General features: G+C 41.2%; 1 protein-coding gene across 1 annotated transcript; it reads right to left on the minus strand.

Moving 5' to 3' along the window:
• Positions 1–651: 651 nt before the first annotated feature.
• On the minus strand, positions 652–15,624 carry LOC115104314 (hepatic leukemia factor-like). Its single transcript, XM_029625714.2, has 4 exons — positions 15,255–15,624; positions 11,765–12,121; positions 4,420–4,637; positions 652–3,877 (listed from the first exon to the last, which is right to left on the minus strand). The coding sequence occupies exons 1-4, from the start codon at positions 15,364–15,366 to the stop codon at positions 3,662–3,664; spliced, it is 903 nt and encodes a 300-aa protein (XP_029481574.1). The 5' UTR covers positions 15,367–15,624; the 3' UTR covers positions 652–3,661.
• Between the last annotated feature and the right edge of the window lie 8,318 nt (positions 15,625–23,942).

Here is a 23,942-nt window from a genome sequence, read left to right on the forward strand (position 1 = left end):
GCATTCCACAGGGATGTTGGCCCATGTTGACACCAAAGCTTCCCACAGTTGTCAAGTTGGTTGGATGTCCTTTGGGTGGTGGACCATTCTTGAAACACACAGCAAACTGTTGAGCGTGAAAAATCCAAAAACCGTTGCGCCCGCCTCCGAATACCACTACCCCTTCAAAGGACCTTAAATCCTTTGTCTTGCCCATTCACCCTCTGAACAGCACAAATACACAATCCATGTCTATTGTCTCGAGGCTTAAAAATCCTTCTCTAACCTGTCGCCTCCCCTTCATCTACACTGATTGAAGTGGATTTAAAAAAGTGACATAAGAGCTCATAGCATTCACCTGGTCAGTCTATGTCATGGAAAGAGCAGGTGTTCGATCCCTGAATGCTGATTGGCTGAATGCCATGGTATACCATGGGTATGACTAAAAATGACTATTTACTGGTCTAATTATGTTGGTAACCAGTTTATAATAGCAATAAGGCACCTCTGGGGCTTGTGGTACATGGCCAATATACTACAGCTAAGGTCTGTTCTTAAGCACGACACAACACCGCCTCAGGCCTTATTGCTTAAGTACTATATAGACTCAGTTTATATAGTAAACTGTTTGAAAATGTTTGACACTAGCAGAAATAACAAGTGTGACACTCATCAAAAGAAACAGAAAATACTTTATTAGACACTATGAATTACAGATCGGGAGGCCAAGGCCTGAATATCATATGTTATGCATTCATTCCATGACAGACAAGACAGAATACTCCTTTCATTGTGTATCTATGTACCCTCTGTGAAACAGTCCATTGGTGTTGCCATTAATACAATGATAATTAGTTAATTGTGTTTTAAATAAGTAGAAAGAAAATGGTAAATATATAGAACATTTGCTGCATTAGATCTGAACCTATTCAAGTGGTGATAATGACAATAAGTCGCTGAGAGACTGAGGAACAGTCAGTGTATTCAAGGCACTGGAATAGACTCAGAATTATGGTTACTTTTTTCCATTCATGGGTGAGGTAGTGAAGTCACTCTACAGGGAGGTATGTGGGCAATGTGTGGACTGGTAATGGCTTTATCCTATTCTTTCATATGGTACATCCATAGTACAGAATAGCATGTTAAAATACATGGACACACACAGCTAACAAAACCCATATCTGTACGGATGGGCTATAGAAATGCGAATAAGGAAAACCACCTCCAGCCATTTCTCTACAGCCAAAACATCATATCTACTCTCACCTTGGCTGGACCATGATCTGCAACAGGTAAGGAACACTACACTGTATTTGGTCAACTGTGAAAGTATTATAGCAGAATTAGAGAGATTTCAGTAAGCTATGCAGTGTCATTGAGAGTAATATCACTCAGGCAGTGGGCTTACTAGAACTGCAAAGGTCGAACAAGCAGACAAACAGCAGCTACAGTAACCTGAAATTGCCCTCCCCTTCATTGTAACATCGTTCTAACTAGTGAGCATAGAGGTGGCTCCAAATATTAGTCATATTAGTTTATATCAGAATATGACTAAAGGTAAACCTTTTCAGTTTTACTATCAAAGGACTCCGGTGACTTATTTTGGTCATCTCTGACTGAAGGGACCCATAACAGGAGTCTAATTGAGACACCTAGTGGTGACATCGGGGACAATCAATAGCAAACAAGTGTTGGCATCTCCTTGGCAATAGTGGGTCTCTACAAAAACCGATTAAAGATCATTTCATACATTCCGTCCTCCATACTCACAACTTTATTTCATGTGAACGTTGGGGAGACTCGAGCTTAAAGCACTACGATTCCATGACACAAGGAACTAAAGGTTACTGATGGCTAAATCTATAGTATATAACCAGGATACAGGAGTGTCTTTGAATAATGCCCAATAGTATCCGTTACTGCTGCTGGATTTGGAGGAATCTCTGTAAAACTACCACATTGTTATGGTTAAGATATCAAAACACTACTATATTGGTTCTTTGAGTAATGTATTTGTATTCTTTAATATAATAATAATATTCTGGATTCTGTGCCTTTAAAATACATAGCCAGTAATGTATAGGAAAAATACTGTACAAAAACCCCCATATAGAATAGCTTTATATAAACATCTCTTATAACCAATGTATCATCTCTGTACTGAATCTTTTGGTTTGTAGTAAACTAATTGTTTGGGATAACCACAGTACTGGACAACACCATTCAACTTTTTTCCCCCAACATCTTTTACATTCATACAGCCATCTTACAGAAGAAGGCAAACACATATCTACAAAAATACAGATATCTCTATTGATTATTAAAAGAACCACTCTTGTTAATCATGCTAAATAAAAAGGAAATAATTCAACCACTTTGCGATTAGCTTGAGGTTTGTGTTCTGAGAAATCATGCTGAAATATTCAAATAAAAACGATGAGATGATAATAATAAGAATAACAATATCAACGACACAAATAGAAGTCATAATAATAACAATTCAATATTTTAAAAAAATGAATCTGTCCTTTAACAGAAAAGATACATAAATATCAGGCAGATTAGACTGAGGAACATTGCACCAGGGCAGATTGTGACACGTGTTAGATGATTGGTGCAGAGAGGGTTAGCGGAGTTGTGGTTGTGGAACAGGCTGCAGCAGAGAGACCACTGAGCACAGGGTGGGAAATCTGTCCACCATCACCATGCTAGCTAGCGCAACTCCCAACAGAAAATGACCGTGCCGTGCAACGCGAGACAAGAGGGTTGTGGGTTCTACTGGAGACCAAGAGGTGCTCTGATTGGGGGAATCGGTGTGGGAGGAAAAACTTGGTAGCATGAATTAATATAGATTTGGAAAAGATTATTGCTCAATGTGTGATAAAAAGAATCGCTGGTTTTTCTTTTCAACTGTACAGTTATACTGAGGTTTGAGAGAGAGGTTAAGTGCTAACAAAGAAAATATTAAAATCACAAGAGTAGCTTATAGTCCTGATGTGATGAACTGATGTTACAGCGCCGCAATAGAACAAAAATGGACACGAAAATGTATAATATTCACGGAAGTACAATAACAAAACAAATTGCAATACGAATGTACGGTACAAACCGTTTGAGAAAGGAAGCTACAGGACATAACAACAGACAGGAACAGGGTCTTAGGTAGGAGGAGAATCCCTCTGAAAACAGCACTGGAAGAACATAAGGATGGGGAGGGAGATACATTACAACAGCTCTCAGTCCTGATCACATGTATAAAACAGGTGAGAAAGGGGGAAAACAAACACCATGGCATCATTTACAAAATGAACAGTGGAAAGAGGGGACAGGGTAGGGATCCGGAGAGTAGGTTGTTGGCTCATTAACACTCAAAGTGCCTTGTAGTACTTGAAAGAGGAAAGTGTGTGTGCATACTGTACATACATACATACATACATACATACATACATACATACATACATGTTTGTACATGAAGGATGAGTGAGAAAACAAAAGGAACAAACAAACGGATGCCAGTGACAGAATTCAAAATGATAGAATCCTATAGGATTATCATGTACAGGGGTGAGGGGCTGGTGTGTGTGGGGGCCAGTGCCACCAAAAGGGAGGCACATTGTCCTTTAAACTCTTGGGTGAGGGGGTGAGAGGGAAGGGTGTGGTGTGGACGTTGGTTTGGGGAGGTTCACAGGGGCCCATGCTGAGCCTCGTATTTGGCCACAATGTTCTTGGTGCGACCCAGTTCCTTCCTCAAGTCGGCCACCTCTGAGCGAAGTGCACCGTTCTCCTTCTCTAGGAAGCCAGCCCGGATGGCAATTTGGTTCTCCTTCAGTCGCCTGGCATCTCGTGATCTTTTGGCTGCTACGTTGTTCTTTCTGCGTCTGGCCCAGTACTTGTCATCCTGGAAAGTGAGGTGAAACACACTGTTGTGATTCATATTTTTTTTTCACACTACCTGTGGTATTGTAAAATTATAAGTGATTCATCTGAGTAATAAACCGTATTCCAAATGTGACCTATTATTTATGTCATCACGCATCTCATTTTCACTTATTACATTTCCATAATGTTGTTTAAAACTGCCTGACACATTTAACCTCCTTTGCACCCTGCAGGAAGCCATCTTACCTCAACAAACAAAATAGTACATGTGATACACCTCTTCCAACATCGTATGACCCGGGTTAAGGGTGAACGGCTAAACCTGTCAATCTAAATCCTGGCCAAGTTCACCTCCTCCCTATCAATACTGAAAAAGCTGCCGGTTTGAGTTTGCGCCAACGCTCCTCCTTATATTGTGGTTTAAAATACTTCTGGTTATTTAGGTGGAATAAGTCCACTTGCTGCTTACATAACATAAGAAAACATGGTGCTTAAAGTTTTTGGCCAAACAAGTGGCAAACCCTTTCAACCTTCCACATAAGTAGGCTCCAGGTAGGTTACCTTGAGATCTTCGGGGATGAAGATCTTGCGTGCCTTTTTGATCATGGGCTGTGGTTTGAGCTCCTCTGGGGCGAACTTGCGTTTTCGGGGGTCAAACATCTCCTGTCCGGGTACGCTGGACAGAGCCAGGTCTGCAGGGTCGGGCTCGTAGCCCACTGGAACTTGAATAGACTCTGGATCGATGGGGCTGGGGGTGTTCCTGGCAGCTGAGGGTAGCACTGCAGGAGAAAGGCAAAGGAAAACAGGTTAGAGGGTCTGCTGAATTACATCTGGGCACTGTTTAGAAGAGACTGTACTCTCTGAAAGAGCAGGCTTTGAGGTGCAATGGTCCTTGAGAAAGTAATGGTTAGAAATTAGGCCTTATTAGACCTCAACTAGTTTCCTTAAAATGAAGGTTCTAGAATCTGCCATTAAATGTAATATAAAAAGCTATGACAAATGTGGCAGTCATTAGTACCCCATACTTTTGAGTTCTCTAGAAAGCCCCCTTTGAAAAGTCCCTAGGAGGGCACTTAGGGGAAACTAACACACGTGTGTCTATTTACATCATAGTATTCTGCCATTCTCTTCTTTAACATGGTTGTGCTTTACAAAGCTGATCCTCTAGAACAGGGGTGTTAAACATACTGTGTGTATGTTACACATACCTGTGTAAGGGCTATTTGACCAAGAAGGAGAGTGATGGAGTGCTGCGTCAGATGAACTGGCCTCCACAAATCATCTGAATTCAACCCAAATTGAGATGGTTTGGGATGAGTTGGACTACAGAGTGAAGGAAAAGCAGCCAACAAGTGTTCAAGATATGTGAGAACTTCTTCAAGACTGTTGGAAAAGCATTCCAGTTGAAGCTGGTTGAGAGAATGCCAAGCGTGTGCAAAGCTTTTATCAAGGCAGAGGGTGGCTACTTCGAAGAATCTCAAATATATTTAGATTTGTTTAACACTTTTTGGTTACTACATGATTCCATTTGTTATTTCATAGTTGATGTCTTCACTATTGTTCTACAATGTAGAACAATAGTAAAAATAAAGACAAACCCTGGAAGGAGTAGGTGTGTCCAAACTTGACTGGTAGTGTATGCATGCATACACTTTAAAATGTCTAAAACCAAATTTAAAATGTGTAGAAATGATAATGGACCTACATTCATATAGTTTCTTGACTGTGTCCAGCTCGCTAATAATCACCAAAATGAAAGCTAGACAGTCAGGGAGCATCGGAAATTCAGAAAACTACAAGACTATTTATTGCAAATTTTGACAGCAAGGAAATGTAAACAATTTTTTGTGCGGCCCTCGGGACCTCGTTGACGACCGTATGTGGCCCCGGGGCCTTGTTGACGACCGTATGCGGCCCCCGGGGAAAGATTTGTTTGACAACCCCTGCTCTAGAATCAATACCAGCCTTGCAAGTGAAGACGGACTATATTCTTATGTCCATCTTATTCTATACATGCTCATCAAGTCAATGACTATTTCAGCTAAATAATTCTACAACTGGCCTTGCCCACAGGGAAGCAAAACAACTGTGGTTGCACCTTTTAACCAACAGGTGGAGCACAGAGAACACAAACACACAGATTTACCGACACACAGACAGACAGACACTCTCACAAACACAGAAGATGTTATTTAAGCTTTTCTGGTGCCCTGTTATCAGTGCCTCTAGTCAGCTGAGCTCAGGCAGACAACATTTTGTCTGTAAATTGACTGAAGGCAACCTCCTCAGCATGTGCCTCTGCAATCTCTCTGTGTATGTTACGTAACACCTAATAGATTTCTATTGCACAGAGCAGCAGGTCAGCAGTTGACACGGTTTCACATTCTACCCTTCATCATTCAGTGGATTAGCAAGCAGAACTGAAGAACTTAATTGGATGGCTTCATCAAATCATCTGTAATTTGATTGGTGGCTGGCGGTGAGCATCTTATGACAGTAAGCTAATAGAGCCCAATGTCAGTGTATTTACTTGACTTAAACAGCTTGACAATTACAACGATTCACAATCGAAGGACTGTAGTCTTTTGTAGTTGGTTTCAAAACGTAATGAGGAATGAAAGAAATACAAATTCTTCCTGCTGACGGTGAAAACACTTCACTCAAACAGAATTCAAAGGCCGACATTTTAGGTCACTTCCTACGTCATTTATCACTCCAGTGTTAATCTGCAAAATTGTATTATTCGCCTACCTCCTCATGCCTTTTGCACACATTGTATATAGACTGCCCATTTTTTTTCCTACTGTGTTATTGACTTGTTAATTGTTTACTCCATGTGTAACTCTGTGTTGTCTGTTCACACTGCTATGCTTTATCTTGGCCAGGTCGCAGTTGCAAATGAGAACTTGTTCTCAACTAGCCTACCTGGTTAAATAAAGGTTAAATTAAAAAAATTAAAAAAATTTTTTAAACGTCATGACCCAGCTTCTCTGTGCTTTAAGCTGGCTATGGCCTTAAGCCTTCTGACCTTTGGTCACAGCAGCATTTCTAGCTCCAGCCAGTCCTGGCTGAGATTTAAGCAGAGGCCAACATACAGGTCTGACCTGCTTGTGCGTTATGCAGAAGGAAGTAAGACAGCTACTCCAACCCTTTCAGAAGAGAAAACAAATATGGATGAATATGTATGCCCTCACTACTATAAGTCGCTCTGGATACGAGCTTCTGCTAAATTACTAAAATGTATACACGCAAGCGTTACCAGTGAATCACTGCATCAGTAGTCACCGACACATTAAGCTAAAATGGCTGACCATCCAAAGTGATACTTCAGCGGGGGTCCAAAATCAATGCCTCATTTTAGTGAATTGTCAACAAACACGTTGGCTGCATGTTCGTCCCCAACAAAGACAGGCCACTGACTTAACACTGTCAGCTTAGTGCCAAGCTACTTACAAGGGCTAAATCAGACGCTGTCCAAAACAATCTGTCAAAGGTTATCACCTGTATAAATAACAAGCACTGTGGCCCAAACATCTTATCACTTTAACCATTAATTCTGACCAGATTACTGGAGTAAAAATACAGTGACATGCTTTACTGGCTAAGAGTGGCCTGGTGAAAAGCCTGGCTGATAGTGCCCTATAGAATTTGGCTGTGACCTCTCCTCTATGAACCTCCAATAGGAAGAGACAACACACACCCGTCTGACAACATGTGTCAAACGTCCACCAAACATAGCTAGAAGGTAAGAGCTCTGTGTCTTGTTCCTTCTCCTGTAGGTAAATGCTCAGATTTGCATTGTGTGGGTGGGTAGTAGTACCAGTGCAGATGGGATGGAGGGCTAAGATGGCTCTGACCTGACTCTCACCTGCATGTTCTTCCTCTGACTGCTGGACAGTCAGGAGAGAAACTCAAACCCTCTTAAAACTGGTTTGATTTTCATTAACATGTTAAGCTTGACCCCTAAGGAATGACAACATCGAGTCTGTGCCCTTTCCAACCAATCTTCAAAATGAAGTGTGAGCTAGTAGGGGATTCATATTATTGTGTTAAGTGTTTACTGTATATGAATGTGATGCTAAACAACATGGAGTCAACAGAACTAACCATACCTCCCCTTTATCTGTTTACTATAGGGAGAGGATTTCCATAGGTACCACACACCTTATCAGACAGTCACTTCCATGGCACACAAGTTTAGACCTGACCTTTGACCTCGTCTACGTTCCACTTCCCTTTTGGCCCCTGCCAATAATACAATGTGGGCCCCTTATTGAACCAGCAGTGGGACCCGCCCATCGCTAACTCCACTGGATATCTGCTGTGATAACAAAGCTATCTCAGGCTGCATTGTGCTTGCATGCAATATGGAATTGGGAGGTTGGTGGGGCGGGCTAGGCTGGAGGTGTAAATGATAGCAGTATAGCCTTGACCATGTGATCTCATCAGGGTTCAGCATGTGCCTCTGCTATGGCTCTGACTGGGATCGGTCTGGTGAGGGACAATTAAAAGGAAGGAGGAGATGCTCATGCCATGACAGTGAGGAAATAAATACTGAGAGGAACATTGTGGTCACTGTACATACACTGACGAAGGACATACATATGGCTGTGTTTGGCATGAGTAATGTCATCATTAGAAACAAACTATTACACTTCTGTCTGCGACTACTTTCAAGGGACAAGCTAAATCATCTTAAAATATGTCAAACAGAATGTCATACATCAGAAGAAGTTGTGAATGTTTTGTTTTTTGTCCATGGCAATTGTGAGGCTATTTTTGGAATGGATGGGAATTTAGGGCATTTGCAATTCATTCAAATGTGATTGCGAATCACAGTAAAAGCATGCTGGGTGGATCAGAGTAATAGTGGGGGGGGGGGGGGGGGGAATTGATACAGTAGAGTATCGTAATATTAATACTATTTATGACAATATATACATTTTATGACTCCAAGTATCAATTCTCAACAACAAACCATTTGTATATTTTCTGCTAGGTAGTTGACGTTAGCTGGCACTAGTCGGCTGTACCTGTGCCAAAACGTTGGTATTTCTCCTTCTATAGCTTTGGCCTCAATCTTCTATTAAATGGTGAGCCAACATGTTTTCAGCACATTTGTTTCCATGACGGATCAAAACTAATTTTTATCATAGGTCTCGTGTCCCCCTGCAGCAGACATAGTGAGCAACATGCACTGTGATAGTCTCAGAGGTCCGTTAAAAGCGCAGAGAGCATCATGAAGAACAAGGAACACACCAGGCAGGTCCGAGATACTGCTGTGAAGAAGTTTAAAGCCGGATTTGGATACAAAAAGATTTCCCAAGCTTTAAACTTCCCAAGGAGCACTGTGCAAGCGATAATATTGAAATGGAAGGAGTATCAGACCACTGCAAATCTACCAAGACCTGGCCGTCCCTCTAAACTTTCAGCTCATACAAGGAGAAGATTGATCAGAGATGCAGCCAAGAGGCCCATGATCACTCTGGATGAACTGCAGAGATCTACAGCTGAGGTGGGAGACTCTGTCCATAGGACAACAATCAGTCGTATATTGCACAAATCTGGCCTTTATGGAAGAGTGGCAAGAAGAAAGCCATTTCTTAAAGATATCCATAAAGAGTGTCATTTAAAGTTTGCCACAAGCCACCTGCGAGACACACCAAACATGTGGAAGAAGGTGCTCTGGTCAGATGAAACCAAAATTGAACTTTTTGGCAACAATGCAAAACGTTATGTTTGGCTAAAAGCAACACAGCTCATCACCCTGAACACACCATCCCCACTGTCAAACATGGTGGTGGCAGCATCATGGTTTGGGCCTGCTTTTCTTCAGCAGGGACAGGGAAGATGGTTAAAATTGATGGGAAGATGGATGGAGCCAAATACAGGACCATTCTGGAAGAAAACCTGATGGAGTCTGCAAAAGACCTGAGACTGGGACGGAGATTTGTCTTCCAACAAGACAATGATCCAAAACATAAAGCAAAATCTACAATGGAATGGTTCAAAAATAAACATATCCAGGTGTTAGAATGGCCAAGTCAAAGTCCAGACCTGAATCCAATCGAGAATCTGTGGAAAGAACTGAAAACTGCTGTTCACAAATGCTCTCCATCCAACCTCACTGAGCTCGAGCTGTTTTGCAAGGAGGAATGGGAAAAAATGTCAGTCTCTCGATGTGCAAAACTGATAGAGACATACCCCAAGCGACTTACAGCTGTAATCGCAGCAAAAGGTGGCGCTACAAAGTATTAACTTAAGGGGGCTGAATAATTTTGCACGCCCAATTTTTCCGTTTTTGATTTGTTAAAAAAGTTTGAAATATCCTATAAATGTCGTTCCACTTCATGATTGTGTCCCACTTGTTGTTGATTCTTCACAAAAAAATACAGTTTTATATATTTATGTTTGAAGCCTGAAATGTGGCAAAAGGTCGCAAAGTTCAAGGGGGCCGAATACTTTCGCAAGGCACTGTAGGTCTATTGGAATAAAAAGGCAGCAGAATGTGTTTTGTGTGAGAGTTCAACTTCTATTTAATCTGAGGATGTTTACTGATAATGATGTCAACTCATATCCATAAAACCCCAAGAAGTATGGGACAAATAATATAGGTCCCACCGAGCAGAGACATGGTAAACATGAGCTTCTGTTATACACTGGAACATTATAAAAAGGCAGGTTTCCATACAGTGTGGAAGTGATTATAAGGATTGTTTTTGACACACTGTGCTCTACCAACAATGTTAATGAGAAGATATCACAAACACCAACCAAAATACATACCAAAGTTACTATATAACACAAACCAATGGGCACACAGAAATATTCCTGTTAAACATATAACATACTTATAACTGATGTGATAATCAAGTATATGTAAATAAGGTGTTAAATAAAATAGGGTCATAAAGACAACTACCATCCTCATCATTAATTAACTAGTTTCAAACTAAAACAATTACAGGCAATAGAATCACTGTTTTCCCCTCGACTAGAAGATTCAGATAGGATGTCAATTTTTTAGCAACAAAGAATTGGCTAGCACAAACCAGATCACATCTGCCTGCTCCAACAAACACACCAATTACACTGACCATCTTTATTCACTCCCCCACTTTCAAGAGGCTGAAACCATGACAACTAGCCTTGGGGAAGATGTTTGCCTTGGTGATGCCTGTAAATAAAGGTATGTTTATCCTCACACCTCTAAATAACTGGGTACCAGGAATGTGTGTTTCATTAAGGAGGAACGTTTTACTTGTTTCTGGTTGTCTCTTCAGTAGGCAGCAACAGATACGTCAGGATTCACCTTAGGCAAACAAAGCAAAATAGAGCATTGCGTGCCAAACAACAAAATGAGCCAAATCTAAATCAATATTGGAATTTCATCAGGTATGTAGTAAAACTGTGAATGTTTGTTGACAAAAACTACACAGTTGAGGGATCAAAACTACAACCCACCCAAGTTGTACAACTACTGTCCCTCCAGTTTAACTTTCTAGTACTTGGCACAATGCCACTCAAGCTCCAAAGTCCCGTGCCAGAATTGTAGAAGAAATGTCCTAGCATACTCAAAGCCCCTGAATTAGCCTAAATACTGAGAAACCTCTATCTGTGCTTTTGGTCAGAGTGGAATGGGGTATACAGTAAAGGAGAAAGTTCAGTGTTGAGAAGACAACCTGGTCATGGTTTGCATGCTGAGTACACCAGGTGGATAAACAGCACCAGGGGCATATTATTACAAAGCGCAACAACTAAGGCTTTGACCATAGAGATTTGCCCTAATTTGAGAGCTGTAGGAGGGTTGTGTGTGTGCACGTGTGCGTTTGGTTGACCTTGCAGATGTTAGCCCTTGTTTGAGAGTGTTCCTGTGCTGTGTGTTGTGAGTGATATGGTCTTTTACCTGCTCTGGCTGGGGGGCTCTGGAGACAGTTCTGGGAGACCATGGCTGTATGAACGGAGGTAGTGGCGTGGCTGCTGAGGTCGACCACAGAGGGTATGGGGAGTGCTGGGGAAACCTGCTGGATAGTGGGCTGCCGGGACTGCTGTGGCTGGTTTTGGTTATTCTGAGCTGAGTTTGCGGGGATGCCATTCTCTGACAGAAACTCTTCCAGGTCCATGTACTCTAGCTGAAAGTTGTCCCCATCATATGGCAAGGTCTTGTCCCACAGGGTTGGCCCTAGGAAGGCCGACTGTGGAGTATTGGCACCGCCTTCCTCATCCAACTTTTTCTCTTTCGCATTCTTCTCTTTTCCAAAACCTGCAAATATTTGGAGAGAGTCATATCACTGTTAGACCAAAACAGCCAAACAATGCCTTTACAATGTCAAAACGGCTAAGCCAATAAAAGGCTACGTTTTTTAAATTTTTTATAAATAAATGTCTACTTGAGCCGTATTTGAATGTTTATATACTTGATGCAAATAGATAAATAACCAAACTACAGTAAACACCCCATCAACTCCAATAGCAAAAAAAAAAAAACCTCTAGGGGACAACCTCCAGTCTCAGGCAATATATTTTAATTTCTCTTCAACCTATTTCCAGAAGTTTTAAAGAGTTTTTCAAATCTTTATCTATATATTCCCTATCAAGTTGTTGACAAATAAGTACTAAATGGTTTCTAGACTGGCTAGTCTTTGGAATACTACCTATAGTGTATTTACAGTAGATTACAAACTTCCCACAATGTACTACTGTTGGACTTGTTTTTACCCTTTAAATGTATTTTTGTAGTAGTGTTGGGAAAGTTCTCAAAATGTCAGTTCTTTTAAAATGTTAGATAGAATGTAGTTGATAAAACAGCGGTTGTTTGATTGGTAGAAGATATTTCTGTTCTGATTTAAACAGCAGAGAAGTAGACCAAGATGCCATATCCTCTAAGTTTTTGCCTAAGTTGTTGGGAAAGTGGTCCAAATAGCTGATGTGTCAAAAGTCTAAATGTTTACTCATTGTCTCATGGTAGAAATGTGCTCACCCAGTGCTATAAATGGTATATTTCTGAAACTTATATGACAGTTGATTCAGGCTAGCCTAGTGGTTCGAGCGTTGGACTAGTAACCGGAAGGTTGCAAGTTCAAACCCTTGTCGTTCTGCCCCTGAACAGGCAGTTAACCCACTGTTCCTAGTCCGTCATTGAAAATAAGAATTTGTTCTTAACTGACTTGCCTAGTTAAATAAAGGTAAAATAAAAAAATAAAAAAAGTGGGAAGTTAGCTCATCGAATGCAGTGGATAACCATTACTAAAACAGCTGTCACTTTTGATCAGAAGAAGATCATTCTGTTCTGATTACAGATTTGAATGTGTTGTCACGACACCAGAGTTTTGACTTCGATACCAGGTTTAGTATCATGATACCAAAAATGATACCAATTGAAAAAATTAAAAGGGTATTAGCCAGTCACAGAATGGTAATTGATCCAGATGGATCTTTTGAGTCCATTATCATTACATTTGTACAAATGTTTTAATGTATGCATTAATTAATTAAAAAATAAATGTCACTTCATAACATTATGGTCATCGTTTATTTGAATGGTAAATCTCTAGTCTATTGATAAACTGGGTAAATCAAGATGTAGCCTATGTCTATTTACAATACAAGTGAATGCATATTCAATAGGAGTGTGTCCATGCATTGAGTTATTGACCTTGTCTCGGCTGATTTCATTGGAATACAGATGAAAACCAATCTGTTTCCATTTGGGACTTATTTTAAAGTATGCACGTTCTCTTTAAGACCCATGACGTCATTCACACATGCACACACTTTGAAAAAATGTATTAACAGTTTCAACATTTCCACATGCTGTTTTTCATTATTCAAGTGTGTTAACTTATGTGCAGCATAAGTGGTGATGCAGCTCAGACTCGCAGTGGTTCCTCCTGACAGGCTTGGGCTAGCAATGAGTAAGTGGAGCAGGCACGGTGCTCTCGCGCTATAAGGGGACATCGGCTACGCTGATAGACAGACTTGGTCCTACCTCAATCCGTAGACGACATGAGACATGACAGAAGTACCAAATATAACAAAACTGCTGGTACCCAACCGTTTTTCAGGTTCTAGTATAGAAAAAGTACTGAAGTTTCGGTGTATCGTGAAACACGCATCTGAATAGCAGAGAAGTAGACCAAGATCTCATACCCTCGAAGTTATTTTTGTCTAAAGTGCTGGGGAGTTCGGCCAAAAAATATGTTTTTTCAGAAAATGCAGTTGATGCGGTTACTAAAAGAGCTGTACCGTTTTATCGCAACAATATATTTTTGTTATAATTTCAGATTTCAATAGCAGAAGTAGAGGAAGATGCCATACGCCCTAACTTTTTGTCTAACTTGTTGGCAAAGTGTCTATGTAGCTGATTGTTGTCACAAGTTATTGTTCACAGTGCATAGAATGTTGGATGTAATGATGTCACAATGGGACCTTTAGAATGTTGAAATCCCTTTAGAGTGGATGGAGGACAAAACGAAGGGCAAAAAGCTTTATAGTTTATAAAGTGCATCCAAAAGTTGTATTCAAGCACACTGGTCCTGACCACTCTGCACGTTTGAATGATGTTTATAGCTTAAACGGTGTACGAAAAATAGCACTCCAAATAATAATAAGTACTGTATGCCAAAACTTACAGTGGGACGTGTTCTGTCGTAAATCACATGAATTAAAGGGATAGTTGCTACACTGTATCCTTATCAGTCCAAAGCTGTCATACCAGGAATGTATTTTTGACATTTAATGACAAATTGCAACCATCATGGATCATACTGTACTCCTTCCCGATCTGGCTAGATGTAGTAGTACTAATACATTACACTTAATGCGGAAATCAGCAGTATAAACAATAACAAAGCGAATCCCCGACACTGGTTCGGTAAAAAGCTGAGGGATGGGGCTAGAGAAATGTAACCACCGAAATGCATAGACATTAAGAGTTTGAGTTATGGATACAAGGATTGATTACCATCCATGATATCAAAATTATAGTTTTAACCATGTTAGGGCTATATAGTGTTTGTTTACAAACATTGGATTAAAACAATCTTATATTTGGGGTTCTGGTATGACAGTTGAACTAAGCTCATGAGGCATTTATAAATTCTACTCTTCAAGAATCAATGAATGTTTAAGTCCAACAATGGATGTAGCAACAGTGATTGTCCCTTTAATTTACACTTGAATCAACGCCAATTCTTAGTAAACAAAGGTGAGAAACACCGGGCTACTGAAATATTGTAGCCATCCGAGACGTTGTTTTTTTCTGCATTGTATCTTGCTTGCTCACGCGCTGCAACACTGACAGATCATGCTTGAAAGCGAGAACGACAAAACAATCGTCTCAAAACTGAATGTAAACTACCACGTAACAAATGATTTGATGTCTGCGTTTTGTTTACCTTCATGGTGAAATGGCAGCTTCATTGGATTCTCCAACAGGGATTTCAGTACGCCATTAGTTGGAGTTTGGAAAGATGAGTTTAAAGGAACAGGTCTGGCCATTTTCTCCATTGGTCTGGAGGACGATAGTATAGCGTACAATTGCTGTTATTCCAAAAGAAGACCCGCGTTTGAAAATATGTTAAACAAACACCAAACGTCAATGCTTGACCCAACCTGTAGTTCAGACCGAGAAATTGATATCCGCGCAGAAAATAACAATTAGGGGTTTCGTCGAACGACGCTAGTTCGAGAAGGCAGAGAACTAACTGGATGTGAAGCTCAAGATGGTTCACAGTCCATTTGTGGACACCTATGTACATGACGTCAAACCTTTGGCAAATACTTGAATACCGACTCTGCGAATGAGAAGGAGGGACTGACCACTGCTGAATTGGGAACTTTTTTGTTTCACGGTTTTTTCCCTATCATTTTTTTCTCAGCCCTTTTCTCCTTGAAAATATATATGTCAATCATGTTAATTGACAGATTACTCCGACATGGCGAACAAAATCGTTGTACTACCCACATCCATTAGCCTTGGTATGTAGTGCAGATCCATAGATTGAGCCCCCCCCCATACAGTTCTCTCTCTCCCAGTTAGGCTACACTATTCTGTTATGTACTATATGTTTGTTCATTCCATGTGTTGTTGTTTGTGTCGCACTGCTTTGCTTTATCTTGGCCAGGTCGCAGTTGTAAATGAGAATTTGTTCTCAACTGGCCTACCTGGTTAAATAAAGGTGAAATAAAAGAAATGAAACACTGGTGACAGCAGTGGGCTCATTGTGGTGTTCTCTCAGGGCCTTGTAAGCATGTGAAGCTTTGAGTGTGAGGACAGCCGGTGTCCTGGCTAAATTCCCAATCTGGCCCTCAAACCATCACGGTCACCTAATAATCCCCAGTTTACAATTGGCTCATTCATCCCCCTCCTCTCCCCTGTAACTATTCCCCAGGTCGTTGCTGCAAATGAGAACGTGTTCTCAGTCAACTTACCTGGTAAAATAATGGATAAATAAAATGAAAATAAAATACAACCCTTCTTTAAAGAGGTGGAATATTGTAATTTAGGCCTACTGCAATGTGGTGTAGTGAGCTTCGTTGGACATATACACAGAGGCCTGTGTTATTAGGTACTCAGCTCTGTAATAGGATATGGATCAAGCCCCCATCATAGCTCTCTCGCTCCTGTACATTCAATAGATCATTTAAAGCTCGTTTCCACCAAACTGGTAACTATTCAACTCTAATCATTTGTCACACACACACCGCATAGTTGTAGTGAAATGTGTTGTTTTACAGGGTCACCCATAGTAGTATGGCACCCCTGGAGTAAATTAGGGTGGCACCCCTGGAGTAAATTAGGGTGGCACCCCTGGAGTAAATTAGGGTAAGTCAGATTTTTCACCTTGTCAGCTCAGATATTCAAACCAGTGACCTTTCAGTTACTGGCCCAACGTGCTAACCGCTAGGCTACTAAAAATAGTAGGCTTATAACAGGTGTGCCAACTGTACATTTCTTAACCTTAGACCTATAGACCTACTATTGGCCACAGAGTAATTGAATTAGACAAACATTTATTTTATCTCTATTATGCCCTACAAACATTTAACCTATGGTCTACAACAGCCCTCTACACTCATTGTATTTCTTCAAACCAATCAATTAGAATGTTAGTACAAAAAAATTCCCAGGACATCTACAGCACCCAATGTCACAGGAAAGCAAAAAAGAACATCAAGCACATCAGTCACATGCGCCGAATACAATAGGTCTAGACCTTACAGTGAAATGCTTACTTACGAGCCCCTAAACAACCACACAGTTTAAGAAAATAAGAGATAGAACTAACAAGTAATTAAAGAGAAACAGTAAAATAACAATAGCGAGACTATATAGACAGGGGGTACCTATACAGAGTCAATGTGCAGGGGCACCAGTTAGTTGAGGTACTATGTACATGTAGGTAGAGTTAAAGTGACTATGCATAGAAGACAACAGAGAGTAGCAGCTGTGTAAAGAGGGGGGGACTGCAAATAGTCTGGGTAGCCATTTGACTAGATGTTCAAGAGTCTTATGGCTTGGGGGTAGAAGCTGTTTAGAAGCCTCTTGGACCTAGACTAATGAAGCTGGTTGAGAGAATGCCAAGAGTGTGCAAAGCTGTCATCAAGGCAAAGGGTGGCTACTTTGAAGAATCTCAAATATAAAATACATTTTGATTTGTTTATGACTTTTTGGGTTATTACATGATTCCATATGTGTTATTTCATAGTTTTTATGCCTTCACTATTATTCTACAATGTAGACAATAGTAAAAAATAAAGAAAAACCCTGGAATGAGTAAATGTGTCCAAACTTTTGACTGGTGCTGTATATTAAAAGTCAAATGTATGTCCCGGATAGGGTCCATATCAAGTGAATGATTGGCCTATGTTGGGATCCCTATATCTGAAAGTTTGGGAAACAACATCAGTTCACCTCAACAGAGGAGCTGAGTCTAACAACTTGATAAAACATAAATAAATATCTAGTTTTATTGGCTAAGTTGCTTTAAAAAAAAAAGAAGAGTAAATTCAGGCCATATTTCAGTCATGGCTTGTTGTGGGTGGTAGTGGTAGTGGTGGTTGAGATGGATTTATTCCTCAGATAGAGTAGTTCTGACTAAAACTGCACCATTCTACACAGCCTACCAGAGTGGGAGTACATAGATCACAAATACTGTATGTGAGAACCTTACTTTGCCTGCAGCCATTTTTGGGGTTCTTGTGAATAGGGTTGAAATGATCAGTATATCCAAACACACTACCCTGGACCTTTCCCCCTCACTCCCCCACAACCAAAATATAGAATTGAAGATTCAACTGGTTGAAATGTGCAAAATGAATCCCACAGCTTAATTTGAATTGTACCGACAGAGAGGAGACTATGGTTTTTCAAGAAGATTGTCCCACTTAGCCGTGGAAGTCATGTGAATAAGAATTCAGGGGCTGGACAGAAAAAGAACAACTCACTGAAACGAGCCACAGTACAGTAGCTAAAGGCCTGTGGAAGGGACTGAAACAAGCCACAGTACAGTAGCTAAAGGCCTGTGGAAGGGACTGAAACGAGCCACAGTACAGTAGCTAAAGGCCTGTGGAAGGGACTGAAACGAGCCACAGTACAGTAGCTAAGGGCCTGTGGAAGGGACTGAAACGAGCCACAGTACAGTAGCTAAAGGCCTGTGGAAGGGACTGAAACGAGCCACAGTACAGTAGCTAAAGGCCTGTGGAAGGGACTGAAACGAGCCACAGTACAGTAGCTAAAGGCCTGTGGAAGGGACTGAAACGAGTCACAGTACAGTAGCTAAAGGCCTGTGGAAGGGACTGAAACGAGCCACAGTACAGTAGCTAAGGGCCTGTGGAAGGGACTGAAACGAGCCACAGTACAGTAGCTAAGGGCCTGTGGATGGGACTGAAACAAGCCACAGTACAGTAGCTAAGGGCCTGTGGATGGGACTGAAACAAGCCACAGTGGCCTGTGGAAGGGACTGAAACAAGCCACAGTATAGTAGCTAAGGGCCTGTGGATGGGACTGAAACAAGCCACAGTATAGTAGCTAAGGGCCTGTGGAAGGGACTACTAGGTGGGGCCCACTAAGTACCTTTAAGATACATGATATGGATAACATTGGGTCTTAAAACATTCCTTCAGAGCCCTTGATATTGACCAACTATTTTGGGACTTAGCATCATGTGCAGCTATTGATTAGAACCACTTGACATGATTTATTGTCCACCACAGCCAATGAAAAGTATATTTACCATTCAAAATTATTGATTTTATTTGCAATTCTTATACATTTAAATCAATTTCAGTGGCCTAATGTAGACATATTGCAAATCAGTGAGGTGCACTTGCCATCTCGAAAGGATGTTGTGTTTATTTGATCTCATAGATCTACCAACCCTGTTCTAGCTCTGGCCATGATGGTTAGACCTCCGCCTTAGCTGCACTAGCTGTGTCATGTTCCCCATGGCTCCCCACCTGGGCGTAGGCTTCCTGTGAAACTACTGGGCCTGAAAAAGAAAACATGACAGATCTCACTCGGCCTGTCTGAGGAGCTAGATGGGAGACCAAGCCCAGAAGGGTTTAGAATCCTCTCCTCAGTAGTGGCAAGCTACTCAAGCTGGAAGTTTTCATTGTTTTAATTCCAACTTCGTTGTGCACTGTGTATTTTGTACTTTTAAATATGCAGTGCACTTCAACTTGAAGTTGAGCCTGTGAGAAGAGTCACATTTCAACATTCTCTTTGTCATGTTTCAACTGGACCATAGCATAGCTCTATCCTTTGTGTGTGTTTTTTTTTTACAAGGACTAGTGATGGATTACCAGTAATACAAGTGTAAGTATTGATAAATGCAGTCAATTTGACTGGCTTTTAAAGTACAGCTGAGAGTAGACTTGTACATTTCACAGTTGGCCCTCCTTACTCTGCTCTATGCAATGCAGATATGCCACCGTGCCACAATGTCACTGCTGTGGCTTAAGTGCATGTTACTCAAGGAATATATAATTGATTAATTGTTCATAAAGTGTTGGTCCCCTCCATTTTCTATTTATTTTGTTATGTAAGTGCCCGATAGTACTGTTTTGTGAAATACATGCAGAGTCTAATTCAATGCAACATCCCCCTCCCTGTGTTCCCCCTGACAAGAATTCACACTGAGGGTTCAGATGTGGTTTTGGGCAAGATGTGGCACACAGAATCCTGCAGCACGGTGAGCTAGGGATAACGGCCTGAGTCTGCGTGCAATTACTCTGTGAAATGTTACATAACATGAACAGTTTTCCGTTGAAAAGAGCTTCAGCTTCATTTCAGCTTCTGCAGCATGCTACCCTAGACCTTCAGGCCTGCTGGGGTATTACAGTACAGCTTTTTATCTCATCGTGTTTATTCATTCACAATATCCTTTTTTCACAGAAAGATGACGTGACATTGTTGACCTCACGACCCCTGGCTATTTCAGGCACATCATATACGTACAGTGGCTGATGTCAATCCTTCGGATTTCGTTATATTCCCAAGGGGAATCCAAGTGGCCTGGGCCAACGCTAAAATAAACCTTATTTAGGGTTGGTTATTTTTAGAGGAGTGTAGTCGTCAAGATGTTCTGTGCTTATATATAGTTTTGAGTCAATTTGAGTGAGGCGTCCTCAAAGATAATCCCAGATTATGGAGACATCTGACCTACCTGGAACCCTGCTCCTCCTTCTCCAAATGGAAGCACTTCAAGGAGCTCATTCTTTACCACAGTATTGCAACTCAAACATCCCCAAACCTGAGAGATTGCCAAGGGTTACACCAAAACCTCTTCAGAAATAGAATGGGCATGAATGTACAATATATAGCAATAACAATTCCATGTAACCAGGAAAGCATAAGGCAGGGTAACACTCTTCAGTTTCTGAGAACCCAGGAAAGCATAAGGCAGGGTAACACTCTTCAGTTTCTGATTCCGTTTGCTTTGATTTATCCTGCGGCAAGTAAACATTTCTTGGAATCAGAGGAGCTCAAACTCGGGCTTTGTGAGGTAGAGCAGAGAAACAATCAAGCAGAAGTGGGCCGTAAGCGATACTCTAACCAGATCTAATTTCATTGACAAAGAGAACTCAACAAGACAGGTGGGCGGCATGAGACAAAGGCTACGTGTCAAATGTATGTCTCCGTGGTAACACCTTGCGAAGAAGTGGCAATAGACAGTCGGAGACAAGGACATGATCGGTATGTTTTTCCATTTGAATGTTATCACTACAAGGGGAAAGAACTCTACTATGTTTTGTTCATTTACATTAGGGACAAGAAAGGGTTTTAGGTGTAACGCTCGTCGAAATGGGTAGACCAAGGCGCAGCGTGATTTGGATTCATTATATTTTATTTAAATGTGAACCAGCAACAAAACAATAAAGAGAAACAAATGAACGTACAGCCTTGTAGGGCTCAAAAGCAACAATACAACAACAAGATCCCACAAACAACAAGTGGGAAAAGGCTACCTAAATATGATCCCCAATCAGAGACAACGATAGACAGCTGCCTCTGATTGGGAACCATACCAGGCCAACATAGAAATACAAAAACTAGACTACCCATAGAAATAATAAACTAGAACACCCCCCAGTCACGCCCTGACCTACTCCACCATAGAACATAAAGGGTTTCTATGGTCAGGACGTGACATTAGGGCTGTACAGTATTTGCTCTATGCAGCTTCATGCATGCATTCTTAGCTTCTACTTCACACACTACTTCTCCATCCTCTGCATGATTTTGCTTTTAATCTTTTTAAATGAATTTATCTTAACACTTTGTTCTAGCTAGCTATTTGTGTAGGTAGCTATCAAGTAAACGCAATGATAATATCTGTCTATCACCTCCTCTCCCTGCCTGAGATGTGAGTTATTGAGGGTCATCTCCAGCTCCCATACACTGCATTAAGCTCTCACAGCGCCAAAATACTGAGCTGCTGCTGCCCACACACACATCAAGAGCAATGCAGGTGAAGAAATCTCTCTGCGTGGTTGCCAGATATGCTTGATTTATTAAGCGCACATATAGGTAGAAGTAAGAGTAAAGAACAGTCAATTGACTTATACTATTCAGGTCATCAGAGTTTGTTTACCTGGAGATGTAGCATATAGATACAATTCAGACTGGTGGTGATTGCTCCGTTAAAGTAATCTCCTTTTTACATTGGATTGGGGACTTTCTAGTATCATTTTTGCAAGGCACAGTAGCACTTCTTTCTGTGCCACCCATCCCTTGCTCCTCTCCTCCTCTGTAGGGTATTTTTCTGTGCTTAGTTATCATCATCCACGTCCACATCTGCTCTTTGATGGTTTGTTGTGTCACATTGCTGCCCAGTTGGCCTTCACATGGCACACAGTAGAACCCGGCAGGCCAGCCGCATTGCTGCCCCAGGGGATGTGTGTCCCTCTGGGATCTGCTGGGGAGAGACCACCCTCAGCCTACACACAACACTCATCATCCCTGCAGAAAATACTCTGCTAAAACAACAGTATCCCCACAAACACACACACAGTAAGAAGTCACATGCTGACAGTGCACACAGACACGTTTTCTCACACACACAAACATTCAGGGGAGAACGGATACATCTCCTCTCTCATCAGTGGATACACACAGCCACGCACGCAGGCACGTTCACACACACACACACACACACACACTGAAATAGAGCTGTGTCCATCTGTTGTGGCTGGTTGTTTTTACAGTCAACAACAGATAGAGACAGCATGTTGGCTAGGGCTAAGGACCAGCAGAGATGGAGCGTTCAAGGGGAGTGAGTCAGAAAGTGAAGATGGAGACAGGGGATGTCCACAGCATAGCAGACCATTCTCTGTGCCTTGTCTGTCATTTCTTGATGACACAGACAAGTCTGAACCCAGACACCTCTCTCTCTCTCTCTCTCTCTCTCTCTCTCTCTCTCTCTCTCTCTATTCAATTCAGGGGGCTTTATTGGCATGGGAAACATGTGTTAACATTGCCAAAGCAAGTGAGGTAGATAATATACAAAGTGAAATAAACAATAAAAATTAACAGTAAACTTTTCACATACAGAAGTTTCAAAACAATAAAGACATTACAAATGTCATATTATATTATTATATATACAGTGTTGTAACAATGTACAAATGGTTAAAGTACCCAAGGGAAAATAAATATGCATAAATATGGTTGTATTTACAATGGTGTTTGTTCTTCACTGGTTGCCCTTTTCTTATGGCAACAGGTCACAAATCTTGCTGCTGTGATGTCACACTGTGGAATGTCACCCAGTAGATATGGGAGTTTATCAAAATTGGATTTGTTTTCAAATTCTTTGTGGATCTGTGTAATCTGAGGGAAATATGTATCTCTAATATGGTCATACATTGGGCAGGATGTTAGGAAGTGCAGCTCAGTTTCCACCTCATTTTGTTGGCAGTGAGCACATAGCCTGTCTTCTCTTGAGAGCCATGTCTGCCTATGGCGGCCTTTCTCAATAGCAAGGCTATGCTCACTGAGTCTGTACATAGTCAAAGCAGTGGTTGGGTATTCTGCCACTGTGTACTCTCTGTTTAGGGCCAAATAGCATTCTAGTTTGCTCTGTTTTTTTGTTAATTCTTTCCAATGTGTCAAGTAATTATATTTTTGTTTTCTCATGATTTGGTTAGGTCTAATTGTGCTGCTGTCCTGGGACTCTGTGGGGTGTGTCGTGTTAGTGAACAGAGCCCCAGGACCAGCTTGCTTAGGGGACTCTTCTCCAGGTTAATCTCTCTGTAGGTGATGGCTTTGTTATGGAAGGTTTGGGAATCGCTTCCTTTTAGGTGGTTGTAGAATTTAACGACTCTTTTCTGGATTTGGATAATTAGTGGGTAGCGGCCTAATTCTGCTCTTCATGCATCATTTGGTGTTCTACGTTGTACACGGAGGATATTTTTGCAGAATTCTGCATGCAGAGTCTCAATTTGGTGTTTGTCCCATTTTGTGAAGTCTTGGTTGGTGAGCGGACCCCAGACCTCACAACCATAAAGGGCAATGGGCTCTATGACTGATTCAAGTATTTTTAGCCAGATCCTAATTGGTATGTTGAATTTTATGTTCCTTT

Source organism: Oncorhynchus nerka, linkage group LG21, assembly GCF_034236695.1.
Source record: "Oncorhynchus nerka isolate Pitt River linkage group LG21, Oner_Uvic_2.0, whole genome shotgun sequence".
Lineage (NCBI taxonomy): Eukaryota > Metazoa > Chordata > Actinopteri > Salmoniformes > Salmonidae > Oncorhynchus > Oncorhynchus nerka.